Raw genomic sequence first — 26,189 nt, 5'->3', positions numbered from 1 at the left:
CGGAAGGCTCCGCCCTAGGAAATGAAGTTGATAGGAGGCATTCGAGATGCAGAGGAATAGGTGACGCTAGAGCTACCGGTGCTAAAGATGGGATGGTTCTAAAGCGGCACCCATTCAACTTCCTCCTTCGGCGTCGTTGTAGGTGTAAGGGCTTGCCGCTCCTCTATATCCACTTTGGGCATAGAGAAATCGAACCTCATCTGATGATGCTCTCTTCATTTTGTTACCTTTACTCACTGCTACTACAAAATACTACTTAACTGCACAATGGTTGATAACTTGGTTCTCAATCAATTTCCAACTGCTTGCAAATGGAATTTCAAGCATTACAACCCCTGGAACCGATATATAATGGTCGATTTATCGCTTCCTTATTTCTGTGTTTTCCGAAGAGAATAACAGAACAAATAAGCAAATAACTGAAAGGGTATTAGTATCATTTTCTCAAAATATAATAGTCACATGGGGTGGCATGTGAGCGGAGTAGAGGAATTATTCAATTGTCAGAGAACTTAAGGGTACTTTCACAGTAAAGGTAGAGTCAATCAATTTCATAAACCACTTAAGAAATTTGCCCTTACAAAAATAAGCAGATGAAAAACTGAACCTGGTGCAAATTTTACGAGATTCAGATTTGCCCCACAAACAAACAGAACCTCAGTTCCAGCTAGAACTTTTCATGGACCACTACCAATTTATTCAGTTCAATTTCAACAAAACCAAAAAATATTGCACAACAAGGGATTGGTTTATACACGTCAGCTGATCTAGACTTGAAATAAATAGTCATTTTAATAAATTTAAGTACAGATAATAATAAATTCTCTTCCCTTGAAATTCCTCCCTTGTGAAACAGAGGCACCAAACTGAAATCCTTAAACTAGAGTATTGTCTCGTTCTCAATGAAGCTCAAGCTGAAATCCTTAAATTTTTTCCCACCAATGCACAAAACTGTATCAGCCTTCCTAAAAAATTCCAAGGTAGACACCATACTCAATAAAGCCCAAAGTCGGGGCATGCTAAAATTGTATCCAGTAAGTACCATCCAGGCACAGGGGGGTAACCGTTGTCACATTGGCATCGCTCACCAACAGGCCAGACTATGGGATCACAAAGTCATTAATCTTTGACCCCATTTGCAGTATAAGGTAGTAATATTCATGTACTGTCCATTTCTCCAGCAGAAACATTAAGAATGGAGCTGTTGTTGATTATTCACAAGTTACTTTTCACTCCACTTGAACTTCACCATCTGAAGAGGTAGATGCATCCAATCAACTTTCCATAATTAACAGAATAGGACTAGATGAGGAATTGAGTATCTTACCTTGAAGATTGACAGCCAATTTTGCTTGAGCATCAGCATCAGAATTGAAGTCCTTCAGAACGAACACAATAAAGTTTCTGAGTGGGATAAATTTATGAAGAACCAAGATAAAGTGATAAACACAGAGAAAGCTGGTGAATATATAAAAGCAATGAACCAACAAAAAACATCAGCATCAGCATCCCAAAGCAAGAAGACAATCTACTTTATTATATTCCAATCAATTTTCTAATAGTTGTGTCATAGCATCAGTGTAGCATGTAATTTGCTTACTTATTAATAGTTAAAAAAGAAAATCCAGAAGGGGAGAATCAAATCAAAATGTAGCAGATCCCACCATTCAGGTTGTTAGCACCATAACAACATAAACAATGATAGCATCAGTGTAGCATGTAATTTGCTTACTTATTAATAGTAAAAAAAGAAATTTTTTCAGAAGGGGAGAATCAAATGAAAATGTAGCAGATTCCACCATTCAGGTTGTTAGCACCATAACAACATAAACAATGATATGTTTCTGCTTACTTCACTACAAACAACAGGATCCATCAACGTGATAATTATTAATTTATATTACCAATTAGGCCAGAAATGCAGCAATTATTAATTTTGCATTATAATCCTTTTAGATCTCTAGCAGATGACAGAGTTCAAATATTCCTAAAATGTATAAAATTATCCAGATACTGATAACAAGTACTATTGGAATTGAAACACAAAGAATTTGTGTACCCTGAGAACGTGACTAATCTCAAAAGACAGAAATTTATCTTTGAGCTCCTTGACCTCCTTTAACAAGTCCGACATGTTCTGGTTCTTGGTTTTCCATAGACCCTGAACCTGTTCCAGAACATAGTAGAGGAAGAAAAGAATTCAATAGGAATCTATTACCACAAAGTAAGAAGAAAAGTCTACTAGAGAGAAATACATAAATAGGGTTAAAGTACCACAGTCCACACACATCATTGCAAAAGTGTTGTCTTTGAGGTTGAAGAAGGTAATTCCGGATATCATTGAACACTATCAAGGAGCTTTTGTGAGTGGAAGACAAATTATAGACCAGATTTTAACTGCTAATGAGAGTGTGGAGAACTTTAAGAGGGATAAGAAGAAGGGAGTGGTCTGTAAGCTGGACTTGGAAAAGGCTTATGACCTGGTGGACTGGGAGATCTTGAGGAAAGTTTTAACCAAATTCGGGTTTGGGGCTAGATGGTGCAAGTGGATCATGGGCTGTGTCCGGAATTGTCATTATTCAGTGCTAGTGAATGGGCCAGTAGTAGATTTCTTTCCAGCCATTAGGGGTATAAGACAAGGAGACCCCCTTTCTCCTTTCTTGTTCATTTTAATTGTGGACGTTTTGGGGAAATTGATTCACAGAGCAGATTCTAGGGGGCTCATTAGAGGCTGGAGGGTTGGGAGGATGGAAACCCCCCTCACACATTTACAACTTGCTGATGACACAATTCTGTTTTGTGAAGGTGGTAATGTGAGGTTTATCAGGAATTTAAGGTTGGTGATACAACTGTTTGAGCAACTGTCCAATTTGAAGGTTAACCTTGGGAAAAGCTGTGTAGTGGGGTGGATTTGGAGGAGGGAGAGATCAAAGAGAGTGCTGAAGTGTTGGGGTGTGAAGTCATGGGGTGGCCTCTGAACTATTTAGGATTACCATTAGGTGATAATCCCAAGAGAGAGAGCTTCTAGAACCCGGTGATGGAAAGGTTTGAAAAAAGATTGGTATCCTGGAAAAAGAATTACCTCTCTCTTGGCGGGAGAATTACATTAATTAAGGCCACGCTTGCTAACTTACCCATCTTTTTCCTGTCGGTGTTTAAAATCCCAGTGAAGATTGCTAACAGATTAGAGAAGTTAATGAGAGATTTCCTATGGAAGCCTGGAGAAGAGAAGAGGGATCATAGAGTTAGCTGGGAAATAGTGTGCAGGAGTAAGTCGTGTGGTGGTTTGGGGCTGGGGAGTATTAGGAGAAGGAATATGACTCTGCTGGGGAAGTGGTTGTGGAGGTTTCCTATGGAGAAGGAGAAGCTATGGGCTAGAATAGTGGCAAGTATTCATGGGCTGGAGCACAACGGATGGGACGCTGGAATCAGAGCTAGGATCACAAGCAATTCTCCTTGGAAAGCCATTCATGACCTGCTACCAGTTTTCATTCCTAATATCAGGTATGACTTGAATTCCGGTAACTCCATAAAATTTTGGGAACAAACCTGAGTGGGGAGTGCCCCTCTAAAGGATCAATTTCCATCTTTGTACGCTCTTTCTGATTTGAAAAATGAGCCGATCTCGTCTTTCACCACCCCGTCCTCTTCCGCTTCTAGGATTGGGTGGAACTTGGGTCTAAGAAGAGATTTGAGGGATTCAGACTTCGACTGTATTTCGAGCCTTCTTGCACTTCTTGATAATGTTGTCTTAGACCCCACTAGGGCGGATTCTAGAATTTGGACACCTAACCCCAATGGCATTTTCTCTTGTGCTTCGTTCTTCAAAGTCTTATGTCAGTTCACCAGTCCTACCTTGTCCCCTCTTCCTGTTGGTGAGGTTTGGTGCAGAGCTATACCTCCTAGGGTTGGTAGTTTTTGTTGGGAAGCCTATCTGGAAAGAATCAACACTAGTGATCTACTCCAAAAGAAGAGACCCAATACTTGCTTGTCACCTCAGTGGTGTGTTCTGTGTAAAGCAAATGGGGAGACTGGTTTTCACCTAATGGTGTCGTGCCACTTCGCGAGGTCATTTTGGGATTGGGCTTTCTCCTCATTTGAATGCAGCTGGAATCCCCCATCAGACATGCAGGGCCTTTTCGCCCCCTCCTTCAGGTGGCGGTTAAAAAGGGGAAGGACAAGGTGGAGAGGACTAAGGACTGTAGTATGTTAGACACTGTGGGAAGAAAGGAACTCTAGGATATTCTTAGAAACTCAGAGAGGGACAACAGATTTGAGGGCTATCATACAGTTTAGGGCGGTACAGTGGCTGAAATCTCTGGAAATATTCACAGATTACACTGTGGATGACATGTTGAGGAAGTGGGGTGAAATTGCAAGTTGCACGCAGACCAAGTAATGAGCGTGGCTTGGACCCCCCCACCTAGTGGATTCTTGAAATTAAACTTTGATGGATGCAGTAGGGGAAACCCGAGACAATCAGGGATCGAGGGTGTTTTTAGAGATGAAAATGGGGACATCTCTGCTATGTTCTCAGGCCCAATTGGAGTGGGTGACTCCCTTAGAACTGAGATATGTGCAGTTATGGAAGGAGCCCGGAAAGCTAAGGAATTAAACATCACGAAACTTATAATTGAAAGGGATTCAGAGGTGGTGATAGGGTGGCTGACCAAAGAACAAAATGATCTTTGGAAGTATAACAATGAGAAGAGGAAATTCAAATGGCTGGTGCGGGAGATGGAAGTTAAGACATGTTGGATTAAGAGATAAGCTAATTCCCTAGCTGACGGTTTAGCAAAACAAGGGGCAGAAAGGGATTCCTTGTTTTGGGCTAAGTTGTAATGTTAGTGTCCTTGTATCTTTGTATTTTCTTCGTTCCTTTCTTGAAGTTCTTTGTGACTCTTGGAAGATAAGTGTGTTTGTCTTCCACTTGCAAATTTTCTACTGATGAATTAATGAAAGTGTTATTGATTAAAAAACAATTATATATACTAAAAGGAAAAGAAAAGGATGTCAATGTAAGTACATATTCAAAAAGAGAAGGATCAATAAAAGAAGCCAAGGTTTAAAATGCAAGTACATATTCAAAAATTTTGGAAATGTAAAAAATATCGAATGGAAATATTGTAAAAATTATAAACATGGTGGAAACATTGAAAAATATGCAATAGATGGAATGATATTTTATGAAATTATAAAAGCAGCATAGACACACCCTTTTAAATCATTATCTTGTTCCAAATCACTAAACAAAGCTAAGAAACTAAGATTCAACCAAATAATCTATTATACGTTCAGAAGTTGCCCTGTAAACCTTAAGATTCAAAGCTTAATGATAGAATGAGTTAAAGAAAATTTGAACTCATAGAAAATGTAAATGGTTGTAATATATCAACCAAATAATCTATTACACAGGGAAAAGCTAATATTTAACTTCATGCTTGAAATGAATATTGAGCTAGCTCAAAGTGGTAATCGTGTAAAGCAGGCAATAACATTGTTACTCCACATATCTAAAATGTTATCACCAACTTATGTTATAATACTATCTCTTGTACTCCATATAGTGCTGGTAGTGTCCATTGGGGAATATGTATGTCATGGAAACTATCTCTTGTACTCCACATAGTGTTGGTAGTGTTCATTGGGGATATGTCGATTCCGGTAAAATTGTGTCGCCACCCATAGAAATGGAAATATGTCGTGGAAATATTAGGGAAATTAGGGACATTTTAAACCATGAAAGAAGCAAGGACTAAAATAAACACTATTAGTCAAGCAAAAACACAGGAAACAAAGCAATTAAAACATTGATGCAATTGGGGAAAATAAACAGACCTGCATACATACAATTTTGGAGTCACCCTGCACGTGAATTCGTTTAACACCTTTCTTGAGAGCATATTTTAATCCTAAGAGCATTGCTCGATATCGAGCAATACTGTTGTTTGCAGTACCATCTACACCTTCACGCAATCGATAAATCTTCACAAAAAATGAAGGATAAAGTTTCAGAAAAGTTATTAGTAGGAAAAAAACATGGCATCTATTCAAGGAATTGCATACCACACTTCCATCTTCAGCTCGAAGTACAGCCCCAGCACCAGCTTTCCCAAGATTTCCTTTTGAAGCACCATCGAACTCAAGAATGCAGGACAACTGTATATGTACATGGTGATCAGGTCCATGTGCAACAGAACAATGGAATAACATGTAAGTTATGCATTGACTGACAAATTCATCACATAGAGTTATATAGCATAACACCTTTTAGCCTTTGAACAAAACCACTAGCATCAAGAATGTCTCACCAGTCACCATATGAGTTACAGTTGCTCAGATATTCTTTCCAGTTTGTTAGTTATATTTTCATTCAGTTGAACTTGAACAATTACAGAGGCATAATCACTGGTTAGAAAAATGAAAGATAAATGGGTAGTCCAATAGATGAAGAGTGACTGATTAGGAACAAGTAACAACACAGAACTGCCAGAAGTTTTCCTGTGAAGCCACTTGGGTGACCCTTTTCCCCTTACTGTTTAGAAGTTGATCTTTGGAAGAAACTCCAAATAGAATTTATTAATGGCTAAGCAATTCTCACTGTGTTGAGGTGGATTCCATTATATAAGAGTATTAAGTCTTAATACTGAGTCAATAATAGCACCTTCCTTGGGAGAATAGTGCAAGGACTCCTACTTAGGCTGAAGCCATCCAATTGGGACTTCTAACCTCAGGACGTGCTCAGATGTGTTAAGGTTCTAAATCCAAGATGGTAATAGCTACCCAGCCGGACCCTTTAAAGCTGTAGGAAATGAGGACTAGGGTTTTCTGAAATTTGAATTGCAAATTTAGAGCCAGTACTGAAACCAAGGGAAACCAGACCATCTACTAATTACTAACAGTTGAGACATTTTTATTACCCAAGGATCACACAGATTTCAAATATCAGATTCTGCAAGAAGAGTAAGGTCTTTAATGCATGGACATCTCAATTCCATTAGACATGAAAAAACAAATATCAAATTTGAGGTTTTTAGTGCAATAACAGGCCCTGAAGATGGACAATATACCTTTGATTAGCCAAGAAAGCAGAAACACAAAATGACTATCTTATCAAAATCTTTAGATTGAGACTTGAGAGAGATCTCTCCAAACAGTGTCTCAGCCTTTCTCATCCCCAAGTATCAGATTTAGCAAAGAAAATTTGAACAATTAGCAGGCCTTCCCCTTTTTTTTCTCATCTTAAAGAAAAAAGGCTTCTGTTCTATAACCTGTAATGAATTAGCTGCGGCAAAGGTGCCTTGTCATACCATATACTATAATTAAAACCCAAGTGCTATAGATAATAATGAAATGTGAAGGTAACATATCAAGTTGGCAATGGGACCAAAATAAATGAATTTCTGAGATTTGTTTTTCAAGTTTTCAAGAAAAAAATAGGTAGATCATAAGAATCAAAATTGAGTGTACAAGAGGAAATATTTAATGGCCAAGGAGAAACCAACGTTGCCCAGCACAGACACCAACTTCCCAGACATTACCAAGGAGACCATGAATACTCAACTCTCCACCACCCTACTCCACAATCTCTCTCAACATTCCCTATCCCTAGCCCACACTCCCTCTTGTTCCTACAAGCAATCTCCCACTTAATCTGATGGTCCTTTCTTTTCTCTGGCTCCTTAAGAAGCCCTTCATAAACTTTTCTACTTTCTTCACCTCCTGCAAAACCCTAAAGACGAAGAGGAAATAAACTGGCAAATTAGCTAGCAAGTGTCGATTTTATCAAGTTATCCTGCCTCCCAAGGAAATGTAATTCCTTTGCCAAATTTCCAACCTCTTTGCAAGCCTTTCTAACACTGGAATCCAGAAACTGCTCTCCTTAGGGTTTGCACCTAAAGGGATACTAGGTAGTTGATGGGCCACAAAATGACAGAACAGAACATGTTTCTTTTATTTAGATGCCCGATATTTCCAGCAATACCAACATTTTAAACCTTGGACTTTCCTTCCTCAACGACAGGATGTTTTCTCTTCTTTAAAGGAAAAAAAAAAAAAAAAAAAAAAAAGTATTCATCAAGCATTATGACAGAATCATACAATTTTAGAGGTTTCTTGTGCCTCAACTGAATGCTCTAATTTGGCATGCTTCCTCAAGGGATCTGACACAACAGACATAGAGCCAACACCTAACTGCAAAATGGTTTGAATATTACTATAGATAATACCATATTGAGAATAAATCAAGCCTACAGATTTGTGGGCAGAATTTTAATTGTAAACCTTTTGGGGGTCAGAAACCCAACTAAAAAGGATTGGGCATGTTATCCTACAGAGATTAATCAAATTCAATGAATGTTAATATTTCATATAAAAAAAAGAACAAAATCAAGCCTATCGATGCCCTGAAAGATTTGTCCTAGAATGCCCTCAAACCTATCGATTCTCAAACAGAATGTGTAGGAAATCTTGCATGAGAGCTTATTTCATATGCTAATTCCTAGCATCAAGTCATGAATTTCAGTTTTGGTACAAAACCAAGTATTGTCAGTGAAAATTCATGGAAGCATGAAAGGATTGTAAGTTTACAGATACAATAATTAACATGGTGTAAATTTTTTAACATGAAACAGACTTTTAAGAAATGGTGAATAAGCATCAATATACATTTAGCTCTTATCATATAACCAAAACCAATCAACTAATACAACAAATCCAAAAAATAACAAGAGGATCTTTTGTCCATGCCTAAAGTAGCATATGCCCAAAAACAACCATATGTCAACAATAGCCATAGAAAAGGAACACTAAATACTCAGTGGTTTATCCATATAATAAATTAACACATCCTTCAGAGTTAAAAAATAAAAAATAAAAAATAAAAAACATTAATTATACATTAATTAGTTGACCTGTATGATAACAATCTGTTAGTTTTTGAAAATATTAAGATTCTTTTGCACTATTCTTATACTTATTTTCCCATGAAATAATAATCAACATTTTAATTATGAAACCAAAAATTACAAATTACAACTAATCCACCAGCCTAAAAATGCTATTGATTCACAATTGACCTCACAGGAATCAATTAAAAACATAAATAGACTGTCCTTCCAATAGAAAAGGGCTGAAGTTGTAGCCACTATTTATGGACCTCAAGTGCTCCACCAACATAAAAACGGGGGGAAAGCCAGAGTTCATTGCAAGCACCCTCTGAGTAAGTCATTTTCTTTGCTTCCATGCCACAATTGGTCTTAATGCTTTTTACACCATTTTCTTTGCTTCTTTGTTTTTGTTGGGTGGTGCCTTATCACTGTCTCTGTAATCTTTTTCTTTTTCTTAATATATTTTATTTTTAACTTATCAAAAAAACCGGTAACCTCCTGAAGTACCATTGACAGATGAAGCTAAAGAATAAACACAATTGACCTTCAACTTATTGGACAAATCAGTAGCATCCCAATCTTATTGGATCTAGTTCCTGAACAAAGATGTTGTAGAGAATGAATTGCAAATTGCAATATCCTACCACATTGCTGTCTAATTCCAATGCTTCATGTGACCTCTTTTGTGGGGAATCCTTCTTAGATGTCTTGTCTTTAGGAGACACTGGTTGCTGAAAGCAAAAACAATAAACCAAATTTCCAAATTCACAAGCACTTCAAAGAAAAAGCATTCATATTTTTATAGTTTGATAAACACTTATAATCAAACTACAGTGAATTAGTTATTTCTTGAAATAAATGATAAGACACAATAAGAAAGCATACAGCAGTAAAATGAAATAGCAAAATCAAGCAACTCAGTTGTTACCAGTAAAAAGGAGGCACAAAATATGATTTAATAGCATTTGAAAACGAAAAAAAAAAAAAGAAATACATAAATCAGCAAGATATATAAAAGTCAGTGTCTAACAAAATTATAACGATGCAGTGTTTTCCTTTTCTTTTATGTTTTACCATTTTTCTTTTAAAGAACTCTTACTCTTACAGGATCCAACATCTACAATTTTATTTACTGGTTAAATTAGCTTCATAATTTTACTTGGTGTGCAAAAGGATATAACTTGCTATGCAATACCAAAAATAAATTTCTTTTTGTTCCATTAGTTTTCAGACTGCTCTGGGGAAGACCCTTATGCATTTAGGTGCTTTTTCCCATTTTAAAAGACTTCTAGGAATCAAGAGCCATTTTCTACCAGAACCAGAAGCGTGTTCTTCATTTGGTTTTCTTGAAAGCTGAAGTACAAACTGACCAAATTTAATATCTCCCAATGCCTCTAGGCACCATACAAACAGCCATCCTCCAGGGTAACATATGGTACAGGCATACAGTTTTTTTTTTTTGATCAGCAAGAAATCTTTAATTAATACCATAGAAAAAGTTACAATCAGTTACAAAAGTTATAGGTAGCAGAAAAGCATTAATCTAATCTGCTCCCACATACAATCAGTTACAGTTCTGCCCAGTACAATGTATATCTATTTGCCCCCTGTTTAGCTAGGGTATCCGCCATCCCATTTGCAAGCTTTCTTTTATAATTAAAATAATTTCATTAATGGAATAAATAGAAACATTACAAGCAATCCAATGAGAGGTGTGAGCTGGCACCCTCACCAAGATAGAGCAAACAAAAGCATTACATTACATTACAAATAAACTAACAGAAATAATCCCTGAAAGCCCCTGAAATACCTAATACAAAAAGACAAATTACAGCTGCATCCAAAAAAATTGAGCTCTATTCACCCCTTTTCTGCAAATTTTCCCAAGTGTTTATCGTTCCATGGAAATCTTTCCAACAAAACGCATCTTGGGTGGAATAGGTTTACACCAAATTTCTTTGAAAGGAAAAGGCTAAGAAGGAGAACTACACAAAGAGGATGGAAAAGACTATTGGGATTAGATATCTAAATACAATTATCCGATTGAGAAGGATCCAAGGAGACATGATCAAGAATCTCTAACAACAAAGTAGCAGACTCCATCTCGTGATCTCTCAACCCTCTCCTAAAACCTAGGTCCCAACTAAGACCAAACCTAGGGGAGACAAAGACAAATCTTTGAATAGGCTCCTTTATGAAATGGAGCAGGGAATACTATCCTTAAGAGCAAAGTTCCCAACCCAAACATCTCCCAAAACAAAACTGTCTCTAATACACCCATTATACCTGATACGAAATAAGAACTTGGGAAGGACACCATGAATAGCCTTCTAAGGTGAGGCTAGAATTGCCAACGGAAACAATACCAGGTTCCCAACCATTGCCTACCTGCCCATGTATACTCTCCATCACCTGACACCACAACTCCATATCTCACCAAAGACCATCTCCACAACCATTTACCGAACAAAGTTGTATTCTTCTTTCCAAGGTTACCAATAACCAACCCCCTTACTCCCTCTTCTTACAAACTATCTCCCATCTAACCAAATGATCTTTCCTAAGTTCAACTGGCTCCCACAAGAAATTTATCAAAAAACAAAAGGCTCCCACAAGAAATCTCTCATAATCTTTTCTATCTTCGGTGCCTCCTTTTGAAAACTAAGAGATAGTAAATCGGTAGGTTGACTAAGGTAGACTTTATCAAAGTTATTCTCCCGCCTAGAGAAATATAGTTCCTTTTCAAAACTACCAACCTCTTAGTGTACTTCTCTACAATTGGACTCCAAAACCTACTCTCTCGAGGATTATCTCCTAGGAGCATACCTAAATATTTCATCAACCAAGAATCAGCGGTACAACCTAGGGAAGCAGCTATATATCCCAACTCCTCTATTAACTTCACCCCGACCACAACTCTTCTCAAGATTTATCTTCAAAGTCGATAATTCTTTGAATAATTTCACCACACACTTTAATCTCATTGCACTTTGGGGATCATTTCCTCCACCAAAAGATAATCGTATCATCAACGAACTGCAAATGGGTTACAACAGTAATATTTCTTCCAATCCTCCATCCATTGATGTGTCCCATCCTATCTACCCTTGAAATTAACCTACTAAACACATCTGCATTAGGGTCAACAAGAAAGGGGACAGAAGATCAACTTGTCATAACCCTCTAATAGCTTGGAGAAAATCCTTGATCACTCCATCTACCAAGAATGAGTAATGGCAAGTTTTTATACAACCTTCAATCCAATTGAACCATCTTCCCCAAACACAGTTTCACAAAACCTCGAAAAGGAAAGACCAATCTTCCAAATCATAGGCCTTTTCAAGGTCTAGTTTACACACAAATCCTTTTTTCATAGCTCTCCTCATTTCCTCCACACACTCATTAGCTGTCAAGATTTGGTCTGTGATTTGCTTATCTTGAGTGAAAGCCCCTTGAGGTTGACTGGTTATGGAAGAAAGGGCAAATTTTAACCTTAATGACAACACTTTGGCCACAATCTTGTAAATTCTAGTAACCAAACTAATGGGCCTAAAATCCTTTGGGCAGAAGGCATCCGGTTTCTAAGTAGCATTAATACAAAGACTGATATACTACCTATCCACAAATTCATTGAAAACTTCCCAAGAAAATCTTTTATTATCTACCAAGTCCCAACATTCTTGATAAAAATCCATAGTGAAAACCATCCAGACCTGATGCCTTCAATCTATCCATTGAGAATACTACCTCCTTTATTTCCCTCTCCAAGCTTTCGGCCCTCTGCAAAGTTATTTGTTGCACGAACCAACTCACCATACAAGAACCTTTTTGGTCCGATTCCCCTTTCAAATTCTTCATTAATGGAATTGCCAAAGACCATATCTTCCTCCTCTTCTTCTTCTTCTCTTTGCCTTTTCCTCTTGATCCACAGGATGAAAGAAATCACACCCAAGCCACTAATACTTGCCCCAACAACCACTCCAACCACCATTTTTGTCTTCCAATTCGTTCCCTCACTCGAATCAGACGACTCTACTTGTAAACTCGAATAAAAATACCAGGAGCGAACCACATGAAGCTCACCTGTTAGACCTGTGGAACCAGAGAACCCAACCACAACCCATTCCGGTAGGTAATTCTTCAGATCAACTTTAAAAGAGAAGCTAGAAGTTGGATTGTCAGCGTAGGTCCAGGGAACACTCAAGTTTTTTGTACTAGAGTTATAGCTAATATTAGCTATAGTCATTTCCCCATCCTCGAAGCTAGTACTAGTCCAGTTAGCAGTTGCTACTGATCTAGCTGAGTTGATGTCAATACCTACATGATAGGGTATTAAGCTCCAATTTTCTCCTGAGGGTACTGGGTCCCATTCATTTCCGTAAGTATCAAACTCCATGGCAACAACTCGATTTTCTAAAGGGTCGAGTTCTCTGTATTGTTTAAAAATACCCATAGCGCAGCATCTAGAAGGCAAGGCGGAACCATTGGGAGCGAGGAAGAAGGCCATTCCATCAGCATATCTTTTGTCATTTAATGAATCAATGTAAAAAAAGAATTGAGTGGTGAAGTCTGTGAGCGTTCCTGTTTCCTTGTTCCAAATCTCTCTCTTCTCTTCTCTCCTCTCTTCTCTCTTCTCTCCTCTCTTCCTCTTCTCTTCTCCTACCTCTCTTCTCCTCTGTTCGGCTGTTAATATGGTATCAGAGAGGTTCTGCTAGGCCTGTGAGCAGATCGAACAAGCTTCAACCTGCTGTCTTCTTCAACTGAGATAAAAAAAGTGCAGACCTACGACTGGTACAAATTTTTTTTTAGTGTTTTTTTCCATTTCCTTGGTCATGTACCAATAAGAAACTATATGATTCCAGACTGCTGAATGTTTTCTGAGAAGCTGTGAGGTTCGAACTTCTTTTTTTATGGATCGTGTGATCCCATGTCCGAGAATTCAGATCTGTAGGTCGTGGATGACCTGATCTTTTAACCCTTGTGGTGTAACCATACTGGTTTATGATCCCTCCTAGCAGTCGATGTGTTTGGAGTGTCTGGAAGTTGGTGGAGTGTGACTGCTAGGTCAGATCAGCTCTGAGATCATCCTAAAATCTTGCTTTTTTTGGACAACCTAGGCTGGTTTGTGGTCAGATTGTGTCTAGATTGCAGTGTGTGCATGTGGGCTTCATCCTTGGTGTTTCTAGGACTGTTTGTTTGGTGATAGGAGGGATCATAAGGTGTGTGTAAAGTCTGAAAGGTGTTTGAATTATGTCCTTTGAGAATTCTGCAACTTCAGGAATTTCAGGAGGTCAAAATGGAATGAGTGGGGGCATGGATGAGTTTCCCCATGGCTGTAATCCCCTTTGATGGACTGAACTATCTTGAATGGTCTAGGGGAATTAAATATTATATTACTGATAGAGGAAAAATTGGGTATATTAATGGTAAAATCAAGGAACCAATGATTGGTAGTGTTGAACATGACAAATGGGACCAAGAAAATAGCATGGTGATGTCATGGCTCTTGGTTTCCATGCTGCCACAAGTAAAGAAGACCTTTATGTGGGCTGAAACAGCTTGTGAAATATGGGAACAAGCAAAATCTACCTATTCAGAACAGAGACACTATGCAAAGATATATCAATTACAAGCAGAATCCTCCACTTGCAAGCAAGGGGAGAGGACTCTTTCGGTGTACTATTCAGACTTAACATCAATTTGGAAGGAACTAGATCATTATCAAAATGTGAATTGGAAGTGCGATGAGGATGCAAAGGCCTACAAATCACTTGTTTCCCAGCAACGGGTATTTGCCTTTCTTTTGGGGCTGAATCCTACATATGAATACATGAGGGTACAAATCTTAGGAAGTAAGAACCTACCTTCAGTCCAAGAAGTTTATGCCCTAATTCAATCTGAAGAGAGCAGAAGAAGTGTGTGAATTGTACAAAAAGGGAACCGATTGCACTAGCTGTCCGAGGGGGTACAAGTTCAAATGTTGGAGGTTCTTTGGTGCACTCACTGTCAAAAGTTCAGGCACACTAGAGACACATGTTGGGATCTTCATGGCAAACCGAAATGGGCTCAGAAATTGAGTAAGAAGTCTGATCCGAGTAAGAAGCCAACCCAGCAGAGTCAGAAGAAATATAACTCAGCAAATGTGGCATCTCAAGAGACTAGTCCCATGGTACCCCAAGAGCGACACTCTGGTTCTGACCCCAAGGAAGAGATCATCAACTCCTTTCGTGACCACTTGGAATTATATGGTAGGACACTTCACCAGATGGATTATGGCCCTACTCCTTCTACCTCCTTTGCATCTACATCAGGTAACACTACCACTACCTTCCATGTGTCACCTCATACATCTGATTACCCTTGAATAATTGACTCTGGAGCCTCAAACCACATGACTGGTAAGTCAAATTTATTTCAAGCATATAACCTCCTTTCTGGGAGAGATAAGGAGAGATTGGCTAATGGGTCTTATTCCACCATAGCTGGTCAAGGAACCATCTTCCCTCCTCTTGGTCTTACCCTCTCTAATGTGTTGCATGTTCCTAAATTACCTATCAATTTACTTTCCATTAGCAGTATTACTCATTCCTTGAATTATTCGGTAACTTCTTTCCTTCTTCGTGTGACCTCGGCGAAGATGATTGGTAGAGGAAGCATGGTGGATGAACTCAACGTGTTGGAGAATAAAGCTAGTCTTGCGGCTATAGAATCTTTAAGTTTTTCTAGTGAGAGTCATGCCTACTTGTGGCATAATTGTCTTGGTCACCTTTCGTTTTAAGTCTTTAAAACTTATGTTTCCTGAGGTGTTTAAGTCATTGTTAGTTAGTAAATTGCAGTGTCATACATGCCAATTGAGCAAACATTGTAGAAATTCCTTTCCTTTAAGAAATAAAAGATCTGAATTTCCTTTTCATATTGTCTATTCTGATGTTTGGGGCCCTATTTCTCTACCTACTAAGACTGGATATAAATATTTCATTACTTTGACCGATGACTACTCTAAATATACTTGGGTGTATCCTATGCGATCTAGAGATGAAGTGCCAAATATTGTGAAAAACTTCCAACGAATGGTTTTCACTCAATTTCAAATTGAAATTCACATTTTCCAGTCAGACAATGCAAAAGAGTACTTCCATAGTGATCTCACGGTGTTTTTTGCTTCGTGTGGATCTCTTCATCGCAGTTCTTGTGCTAGGAGACCTCAACAAAACGGTGTTGCTGAAACGAAAAATTGTCACCTACTTGAAATAGCTCATGGTTTATTACTTCATATGAATGTTCTGAAACGTTTTTGGATGAATGTTGTTATGCGTGCTGTATATATCATCAATCATATGCCATCTCAGTTACCAGAGTATAAGGCCCCATATCAACACTTGTTTCCTACAGCTCCGTTGTCCCCCATTCCAATGTGTGTCTTTGGGTGTCGTTGCTTTGTTCATGACTTGTCCCTACTCGCGGTAAATTCGATCCCCATGCCACTCTGTGTGTTTTTCTTGGTTATCCGTTATCTCAAAAGGGCTACCACTGCTATGATCCTGCTTCACGCAAGTACTATGTCTCCATGGATGTATCATTCTTTGAGAGTCAACCCTTCTTCTCGGTTTCTCCTCAAGGGGAGAGTAGGGTTGAGGAGAAACACACTCAAGTTCAACTACCTCATCTTCCTGACCCTTCTCCATTTTGGGTCTTTCTTCGCCACCATAAGAGCCAGCAGAGTTCAAGTGCCGTGGAACCTGAAACTATGCAACCAATATCATCGGACTCTCCAGAGGTAGATCCTCCTCATCAGCCAGGTACACTTGTTCCCATTGATATGCCTGAATCTCTTAACATTGATCCTCCTGTTGTTAATGATCTTCATGTTCCTATTGCTAAGAGAAAGGGTGTTAGGTCTTGTACAACTAAACATCCTATCTCTCACTTTGTGTCCTATGATCATATTTCACCTTCATACCATGCATTCCTTTCCTCTATTGATAGTGTCTCTGTTCCTAAGAATGTGGCAGAAGCTTTATCCAAACCTGAATGGACAGATGCAATGAAGGAAGAAATTAATGCCTAACACAAAAATGGCACCTGAGAGTTAGTGGATCTTCCTGAAGGGAAGGAACCAGTGGATTGCAAGTGGGTATTCACAGTAAAACATAGAGTTGATGGTTCAGTAGAAAGATACAAAGCTAGATTGGTGGCCAAAGGGTTTACACAAGTGTATGGAGTAGACTATGCAGAGACCTTTGCTCTAGTAGCCAAGATGAATTCAATCAGAATCCTCCTCTCACTGGCAGCTAACCTTGATTGGGAACTTCATCAGTTGGATATCAAGAATGCATTCTTGAATGGTGACCTAGAGGAAGAGGTTTACATGACTCAACCTCCAGGTTTCTATGCCAAAGGTAGTAAGCAGAAGGTGTGCAAGTTAAAAAAAAATCTTTATATGGGTTGAAGCAATCACCTCAAGCCTGGTTTAGTAGGTTTCATTTAGCAGTGCAACAGATGGGATTCAAACAATGCCAATCAGATCATACTTTATTTGTGAAAAAAGGTGAAGGAAAAATTGCAGCTTTAATTGTCTATGTTGATGACATAGTAATCATAGTACTGGAAGACTGAAATACAGAAGCTGAAGAAATTCCTAGCCACTCAATTTGAGGTGAAAGATCTAGGCCCCTTACGTTATTTTCTTGGAATTGAAGTTGCCCACTCAAAAAGGGGCATCTTTATTTCCCAAAGAAAATATGTACTAGATCTATTAGAGGATACAAGCAAGTTGGGTGTGAAACCAATTGATTCACCCATTGAACCCAACCATCAGCTAGGAGACAGTCAGGGGGAGTGTTTGAAAGATGTAAAGAAGTTCCAGAGACTTGCAGGAAAACTCTTATATTTGTCTATGACCAGACCTGATATTGCCTATACAGCGGGTGTTCTTAGTCAGTTCATGCATAATCCTAAGACAACTCACTTTGAAATTACAGAAAGAATCCTTTGATACCTCAAAAAGTTCCCAGGAGTTGGTTTGCTTTTCCAGAAACATGGGCATTTGAAAGTGGAGGTGTATACAGATGTTGATTAGGCAGGGACAATCGATTACAAAAAATCTACCAGTGGGTATTGTACTTTTGTGGGAGGAAACCTAGTCACCCGGAGAAGTAAGAAGCAAAGTGTGGTGGCTAGATCCAGTGCTGAGACAGAATACAAAGCCATGTCTCATGGAGTTGCTGAAATGATGTGGACAAAAAAATTGTTAGGAGAGTTGGGTTTTGTAGTTAACAAACCTATGTCACTCTATTGTGACAACAAGGCTGCTATCAACATTGCTACTAACCCAGTCCTCCATGATAGAACAAAACATATTGAAGTGGACAAGCATTTTATTAGAGAAAAACTTGTGAGTGAAGAAGTGTGCACTCCTTATGTTAGTTTAGAGGAATAACTTGCAGACATCTTCACCAAGGGCCTTCAGCACGTGCGGCATAATAATTTGTATGACAAGTTGGGCATGATTGACATCCATGTCCCAACTTGAGGGGGAGTGTTGGAATGTTAACTTTATTTATTATATATGTATTCTACTGAATTAGGGTTCGTTTGGACAAACTAAAGCAGTTTTTTCTTTTGTTTTTTATGTTGTAACTTAAGTAGGGGCATAAGGGTCCTTTCCCTTCTAATTATGGTCACCCTATATATATTAATATAAGTTGGCGCCGCCAGCACTGTAGCGGCACTATAGCAAACTCTAAATCCCTCTCTTCTCTTCTCTTCTCTCCTCTCTTCTCTCTTCTCTCCTCTCTTCTCTTCTCCTACCTCTCTTCTCCTTTGTTCGGCTATTAATAGGTTCCAAATTTCTTCTCCTTGATCCCTACCTACAATCCAATTCCCCATTTTTTTTATGAGTAAAGAGATAAGATTCATTAATAGAGAATTAATGCAATTACAAGCTTCCCATGGAGAAGCACGAGCTACGTCCCCTCATAATAGCAGGAAGAAAGACAAAAGAAAACAGAAAACAAAAAACAGGAAACTGATTCAATCTACAATTGAGCCCAATATAAGCTTTCCCTATTTACCCCTTGCTTTGTAAGGCCATTAGCCATAGAGTTAGCAGATCTCCCCACCCATTGTATTCTCACTGTGAAACTCCTTGTCAGGCAGTTGAATTTTTTAATTTCATTCTTAAAACACCACAGTATAGAGTTCAGGTTTTGTAGCCGCCCCACTACCACCTTGGAGTCCCCTTCTATTATCAGATGTTCCACACCTATTTGCACAGCTAGCTGTACTCCTTGGATAGAAGCTGCAAGTTCCACCCTAATGGAGTTTCCAACTCCTATGAGCCCCGAGTAGATAAGAACCACATTCCCAGCCTCATTCCTCAGTACCCTCCCATCCCTGACGAACCTAGATTACCAAGACTACTTCCACCAAAGTTCAGCTTCAAAAAGCTCTCAAGAGGGGGTTCCCAAGTCAAACTCACTTTACCAGTTCCCCATTTGAACCTCTGCCATCTCCAACCTCCCCCACTACCTCCTTCCCTCTCCCCTCTTGATAGGTCTCAAGCAATGGTTGTAGATTTGTAGGTCAAGTAAATCTATCACAAGCACATAGAGATCGTTAGCATCCACAACCTTCAATAAATGCAAACATGGAGACGAAGACCCAAATGGGTCAAAGGAGCCAACAAGACTTTCTAGGTTGGTAACCAAGTTCAGGGTCTTAATCCCAATCATACAGGTCTGAAAAAAGGGACTTTGTTAGGAAGCACTTCTACCCTCTTGACCTTGGGAGTCTTTCAGATCCCTTATTGGTTTATCTCCAAATTGCGTCAGAGGAGAGTTTCGTTCCACATTCCATACACCCTTTCCTTGTTGGAGATATGGTAGCAACTCATCACCATTGAGATTGGTGTCTTGCTCTTTGTTTGTGGCACTTATTGGTGTATCTCCAAATTGCTTCAGAGGAGAGTTTCGTTCCACATTCCATACACCCTTTCCTTATTGGAGATATGGTAGCAACTCATCACCATTGATATCGGTGTCTTGTTTTGTTTGTAACACTTACTTTTCCCAATTCCCAGATTGACCGTTGCAGTGGCCATCATCGTAGGATTCTTGGACCTCTGGCCATCCGCTCCATCATCTTCTTGTTCTAGAAAAAGTTGCTCTGTGGTGAAACTAGCATGCTCTTTGCCTCTTGCATATCCACTTTCTTTCTCAAGTCCACACTTGCAATACTCGAGTCTTCCGATGAGATCGAATCATCATCATCCTCAAATTTTGACCAGTCATTCTTTTAATCTGGTTGTTGAATGTCATCCACCATCTTCTTGCATTGTTCAGGGGAGCCAACCTCCAAAGCCTTGCTAGGCATCCACTGCAGGCTACAACTAGCATTCTTATGCCCTACACTTACATTCATCTTGTTTGGTCAACAAAGACGACAATGGACCATCATTGCCCCAATCAAGCCAGGCACATGACCACTTAATATCTCATGTCCCTTACCAGATTGGACTGAACTCCATCCGGCCCACTACTTATATTTGCAGGCTTTGAACTATTATGCCTAGTTCTATTGGTCAAAAAATTACGCCTAATTGACTTATACTCCACCATTCCCACATAATTACTTAAATTTCCATGCAATAGGACCTAGTTCAGTGCTTCTGCATAGTTTGAATCAACAGTCCAGTTTGACCCAAATCTCTCCCTACGACCCTTTAGCTTCCCATTTGAAATCCTTGCACATGTCAATGGCCATTAATAACAATGATCAACACTCGATTGATTGCCAAGTAAGTTGTCCATCTCTATCCCTTCATCTTCCTCCTACAAGCTTCCTTCCACATTGAAGCTTCAATGGAGGTTGTGAACCAGGCAAAGTAAGACATTCCATTTATTTCCACTTTTCTAGGAAATAGGAATATGTTCAGGCTTAACTACACTGCAAAGTGAAGATCATAGTCAAAGAACCCGTCTAAATGTGTGTACTATAGATAGATGTTAGGGAGCTAGACAACTCTTTCGTCCTTTACTTCCATGGAGGCCTCATTATTTTGCCAAGAAATTGTTTACCTGGATAAATGCATTTACCTTGGGAACTGGTGAAATGTTACACATCCCCGAGTAAATGCATTTTAGCCCCACAATAGTTTGGCCAATTTTCCCCTTCCATGGATAAGTGATTTACCCACCTGGGAGAAGGGTAAAACTTAACTGAGGAAGTGACCAAAAATTTACAAGAGGGAAAGTTCAGTTTCTATGGAACGTATGAAAGTTGATCAACCTCCCCATTAACCAATTCCCTTCCACCACCCCTACCGGCAAAAGAACAGGACTGTAAATTTGGTCACTCAAAATATTCTATTTGGCAAGGGAAAAGAATTATATCTAAAATATCTACATGTTTACCTTTGAAAGAGAACTTTCAAAAAAAATAATGAACATCAATATCATTTTCCATTTTTTATTGACCAATTTACTTTCATGAAGAATAGAAATTCATACCAACCAAGCAACTCCAAAATAGCATCATAAATACCTATACAACCATAAATTTCTTCAAAAAGAGATTCTTTTGGTACATCACCTGAAAAGGACAAGGAATAAGAGCTCCAAAAAGGTCCTCTGTTACATCCTTAGCACTGATGGAATACATAGCATTCTTGAGCCCACGTGCAACAAGAAACTCCTCAGCTTCCTTGGGCAGAGAATACCCTTCGTACGCATTGACTGAAGGATCACATACCTATGACCGTAAAAAAGGGAAAAATAAAGAAAGATATGACAATCATCTGTGATCTATCCATATGTAATAAAGTTAAAATTAAAAATCTAAACATTCGAAAGCATGTTGTGGCATGCAAGTGTTGACCTCTTCTGGATGTATTTCAAAATTTTTAAAACAGGAAAAGCAGCAAATATCATAAAATCAAAATCTGGATAAAGTACATATGACCAAAATAACATACCAAGCAAATGTCCAACAACCTTCAACTCTTGTGAATGTAAAAACATCAAACAGTCAAATGACCCAGAAAAAATGGTTTGGTAGGGAGGAGTCTCATAAATGGATGGGCAGTTCACTTAATGCATAATTATGCATCTCAAAAAGTGTCTTTTTTCCCTCACTAGGATATAACATTATCAATACCACAGAATTAACATAACCTATTTAACAAACTAAGTAACCATTTGACAGAATTAGTAATTTATTATCAGTAAGAAGAAATTTCCATATCAAGAAATGGCAAAATCAGATATTTCTTTCCAGCTGAAAAAAGAAAAAAAAAAAAAAAGAGATATCAAGTTTTCAAGAGAAAATAGATGGACTTTTCTGAGTGTTGAAGCTTTAAAGCACACTAAAATCATCAAAGAAACACCCATTTTTGAACTATCAAAGCAAGTGCTCGATCCTAGGTGATGACAAGGTTTGCTTAGAGGATCAAAATTGAAATATACTATTTTTAAAGCAGTACCGATATTAACCAATTAGCATGAATGGTAAAAACAAGTTTCAGGGTTTTTCCCAACGTCAAGATATTCCTGTCTTTATTTTCTGTGACAGAACTAAAATGTCATTTTTTTCTTTGCTTCCAGAACTAAAATGACATATTAAAGAAGTACTTTTGTATAATAAAAAAAGTACCATAGGTTTAATGATTAATAAAATCCCTTATTGCCACTGACTGCCCAAATCTTAATGTAGTCAACACGAATCACAGCTAGGAAGGTTGACTGCCTACATGCATTGCATACACAATTCATTAATAACTTTATAGAAAACCCTTCAAGAAGAAATTTTTGAGGAACTAATCAATTGCAACAATAATGTAAAGATCAGAGTCTAAAGAAGCATTGGCCTGAAAAAAAAAATGTTGCAGCTTATAGACTTGCTAGAGTATTAATGACTTGATCAAGATGCAAAGACACATTCAACAATAGCAATTCTACTACCATATGGTCCTTGAAGTGATATTCATATCTGTAACAGAAACTAATGTGCAATAGTGCAAGTTGAGAAACCGGTAGAGATATCATGAAGAAAAAAGATCAGCATTCACTATTTCCTTAACCACGGACCAATAACATGCAGCCGTGGAAGAAAAAAACCTTGACCTAACAAAATGCTCAGAAAGCAAAAAAGGGGGTTGATGATTCTAAAAGTATGTAGCACAATTCAACGAATTGGAAGGAAGCATTGCAAGAAATGTGAAACTCCACCTACAGAATGGGAATCAAACAGATAACAATAGTTTACAAGGCAATGTATGAATTACCGAAGATCCAACTTGAGCTTGGCAATCAGTTAAAGTCTTACAAACACCAACGATATCCCCCTTGCGAACAACATAGAAAGCGCCTTTCTCAACTTCATCCATGGCTGATAGCCCAGGATGCGGCTTCGATGACCGAGAGGCACGCCCACTACCGCTGCCACATGGGGTGGTAAAACACTGAACACGAAATCTCGTCAACATGAAGTGTAAGTTAATGGCCTTAATACCAGAATGGTCTATGCTTCTTTTCCATGATGAACTACAAAAGGCATAGAAAGAACGCTTCATGATGAAAGTCTTTGATCATATAGCCGCAGAAGACATGTACAACAAGCAGTTCATCACAGAGTAGTTTTCCCACACTTGTCCAATTTTCTGGTAAGAAAAACATTTTCAGGTTACATTTTATGGCGAAAAGGAGGACCTAGTGGATCGGAAAACCAAACGAGATTTCAATGGAATCACACCTTTGTCCCTTTCTCCGAGGAAGGAAAAATATAATAATATGAGCATACGAGAATGAAATATAAGAAAAGGCTGGTAAAAGAAAATAAGCTACCTCGATTGATCACTTGTAAAGCTGTGGGAGAAACGTTAAAAGCCTCCCCTTAAATGAGCTCTTTAGTGGACCTAAAGGTTTTAAAAACTGACCTGGAAACGGAATCGTTTTAGTTACCAATTTCTGGTCAGTGATTCGAATGCTCGGGTCGAACAGTTTGCATTATGACAAAATAGTAAATAGTCATATATGAGAAATGAGAAATGAGAAATGGAAAAGAGAGCCTTTTGTAGGTTGAGAAAGAATATAAGAAAGAAAGAAAGAAAGAAATGAAGGGGAAAGGTAAAAAAAGGAAAAGGAGAGAGAAAATGAAGGAAAGAAAGAGGAAAGGAGGGAAGAAGAAGGAAGAGGAGGAGAATGACAGATCTGAGATCTAAGAAGGTGATGGCAACAGCGACGATGAGATGGCGATGGCAATAACAACGCAAATGACAGATCTGAGATATGAGGTATGAGTTGTCAGATCTCATTGATTTTTCATTTTTTCTAAGATCTTAGATCTAAGATCTAATAAAAAATGAAACATTTTTCTCAGATCTCTCCAACTTTTCTTCTTCTTCTTCTTTTTCTCTCTCAATCTCAAAGTTTCTCCCCTCTCTGCAATTTCTTAAACCACAAACCGTTGTCCAGGTCAAATGAATTGACGGTTCGACCACCCGGGTCAATGGTTTTCTAACGAAGTCAACGGTTTTTTACTCAAGAACGGGTCAAGGGTGAAACAAAACTGGGGAGGAGTTTGACCGTCCGGGTCAAGGACGGTTCAAAAACATTGGGGAGGATTTTGACCCCGCAAGACAAAAGCTGAGAGGAAATCAACATTCATTGTAATGATAATAGGTTTTAGCGAGTCCTAGGGGTGGATTCGGTTCGAGCCGAGTCGAAAATTTGAGTATTTGAGCTCAGCTCTGTAGGAAAATGTAAGGCTCGAGCTTAGGCTCGAGCAAAATGCAAGGCTTGAGCTTAGGCTCGAGCTCGATTCGATTACAAAATTCACAAGTTCGAGCTTGATTCAGCTCGAGCTCAATTATGAACCTTCGAAGTCCCAACTCCAATCTATAGAGAAGAACCCCAAATCAGAAATAGATTCGAGCTCGAGCCGCTTGAACTTCGAAGCCCCAACTCCTATATGTAGAGAAGAACCCCAAATTAGAAGAAGAAGAAGAAGAACTCACACAACCGTATCCTTTGGACGTGCCACTACCAGTGCTCTTGTCGGTGATGATAACTACTTCAAGAAGTAGAGAAAGGAAGGTGCAAACTATTGTTGTTGGACGTCGGTTGTGAAAGCACTGAGAGGAGAACGAAAACATGTTTGTCTACAGCTTTTTGTGTATTTTGTAATTGTAGCAGAGTGAGAGATCCAAAACCAGAGGCGTTGAAACTCTGACTCTGAGAGTTGAGAGCTAAGAACCTAAGACCAGAAGGCTCCTCAATCCTCCCACTTTCGATAACTAGGTGAGAGCTGAGAGGGTGAGACCATCGACTGTCAACCTGTGAGAGCAGATGTGCATTCTGCAGAGGAGAACGAAAGTCCGAAATTCAAGGAAGAGAAACAAAGGGTTTTGCCGCTTAGGTTTTCTTGATCAAAGAAGATGAAATATTTTTCTCCCTCTCAAGTCTCTATATATGTTGATATACATATATAGAGGTTCGTTAGGCTCACGAGCCTAACAAGCCAAACTTTAAAATGTTCGAACTTGGCTCGATTGACAGACGAGCCACATATGAGGCTCATATTTGGCTCAAAGCTCAGTCTAGGTCGAGCTGAGCCGAGCTCGAATAGCTTGTGAAAAGCTCAGTTCGTGTCCACCACTAGCGAGTCCATACTTCACCAATTCAACCCAAGGTTCAAAATTTCGTCACATATCAGCCCGTATCGGCCGATACGTACCATATCTTAAGGCTTTTAGCACGGGGAACAACTCAAAATCAATTGTACCGTTCCTTTTCGTCGTGTCGAAGGCGGATTGAGGTCGTATCAGTGTTGTATTAGTGAGTTTCGATCGATACACAATGATTTTACTATTATTAAAACACAAATAGAAGTGATTTCGAACGAGGGCTTCTAAACCCATTTCAGAAGCCCTCTTTTTTTCCCAAACCCTCTAGAAAGCATTTTAACCTTTCTAAAGACTCAAATCTTGTAAAAATTTGCCAAAAACATTTATAAATTTACAAGATGCCAAGATTCAATAAGTTTTTTAAGTTGTGTAAAAAGGAGTGAAAATAAATATGTTTTTTCAATTCATTTTTTACATTTTCAGCCAATGTTAGAAAAGATAAGGGGAAACAAATGTTATGCATTTTTATTTTTTTAATATAAAAGATTTTTATTAAAGATAAAGAAAAAAATGAAATCCCCCTTCCTCCTTCCTCCTCTTAAGGAAGCTTACGCCTCTTGCGTTCTGAATTATGCTTCACGCATCTAGGTAGTGGAACACCTCTATGTTTTAAAACATTG

The 26,189-nt window shown here is 38.7% G+C and overlaps 1 protein-coding gene across 7 annotated transcripts; it reads right to left on the bottom strand.

The window, feature by feature from the left end:
* Window positions 1-665: 665 nt before the first annotated feature.
* Window positions 666-24,309, bottom strand: LOC148843473 (uncharacterized). Of its 7 annotated transcripts, none has more exons than XM_088957114.1 (9): window positions 23,729-24,309; window positions 23,170-23,544; window positions 21,480-21,638; window positions 9,533-9,619; window positions 6,067-6,159; window positions 5,839-5,985; window positions 2,060-2,167; window positions 1,328-1,379; window positions 666-1,252 (listed from the first exon to the last, which is right to left on the bottom strand). In XM_088957114.1, the coding sequence occupies exons 2-9, from the start codon at window positions 23,455-23,457 to the stop codon at window positions 1,230-1,232; spliced, it is 957 nt and encodes a 318-aa protein (XP_088813240.1). In that variant the 5' UTR covers window positions 23,458-23,544; window positions 23,729-24,309; the 3' UTR covers window positions 666-1,229. The 7 variants fall into 7 exon arrangements, with proteins under 7 accessions (XP_088813240.1, XP_088813244.1, XP_088813241.1 ...); XM_088957118.1 differs by having other exon boundaries at window positions 5,851-5,985; XM_088957115.1 differs by having other exon boundaries at window positions 23,637-23,776.
* Window positions 24,310-26,189: the final 1,880 nt, after the last annotated feature.

This window comes from Nelumbo lutea, chromosome 8 (genome assembly GCF_056320005.1).
Source record: "Nelumbo lutea isolate HS-2025 chromosome 8, American lotus-T2T, whole genome shotgun sequence".
NCBI classification, from domain to species: domain Eukaryota; kingdom Viridiplantae; phylum Streptophyta; class Magnoliopsida; order Proteales; family Nelumbonaceae; genus Nelumbo; species Nelumbo lutea.
Note: the sequence above shows the minus strand (reverse complement) of the source record. Positions and strands in the feature narration are given on the sequence as shown.

What these genes read in the sequence shown, in the direction of transcription:
- LOC148843473 (XM_088957114.1), bottom strand. Translation starts at nt 23,457, where the DNA reads ATGAAGCGTTCTTTCTATGCCTTTTGTAGTTCATCATGGAAAAGAAGC. An exon ending in AAGCTCAAGTTGGATCTTCG is followed by an intron (nt 21,639 to 23,169) that starts GTAATTCATACA and finishes TTACGGTCATAG; the next exon opens with GTATGTGATCCTTCAGTCAA. An exon ending in ATTGGCTGTCAATCTTCAAG is followed by an intron (nt 1,253 to 1,327) that starts GTAAGATACTCA and finishes CTACCTCTTCAG; the next exon opens with ATGGTGAAGTTCAAGTGGAG.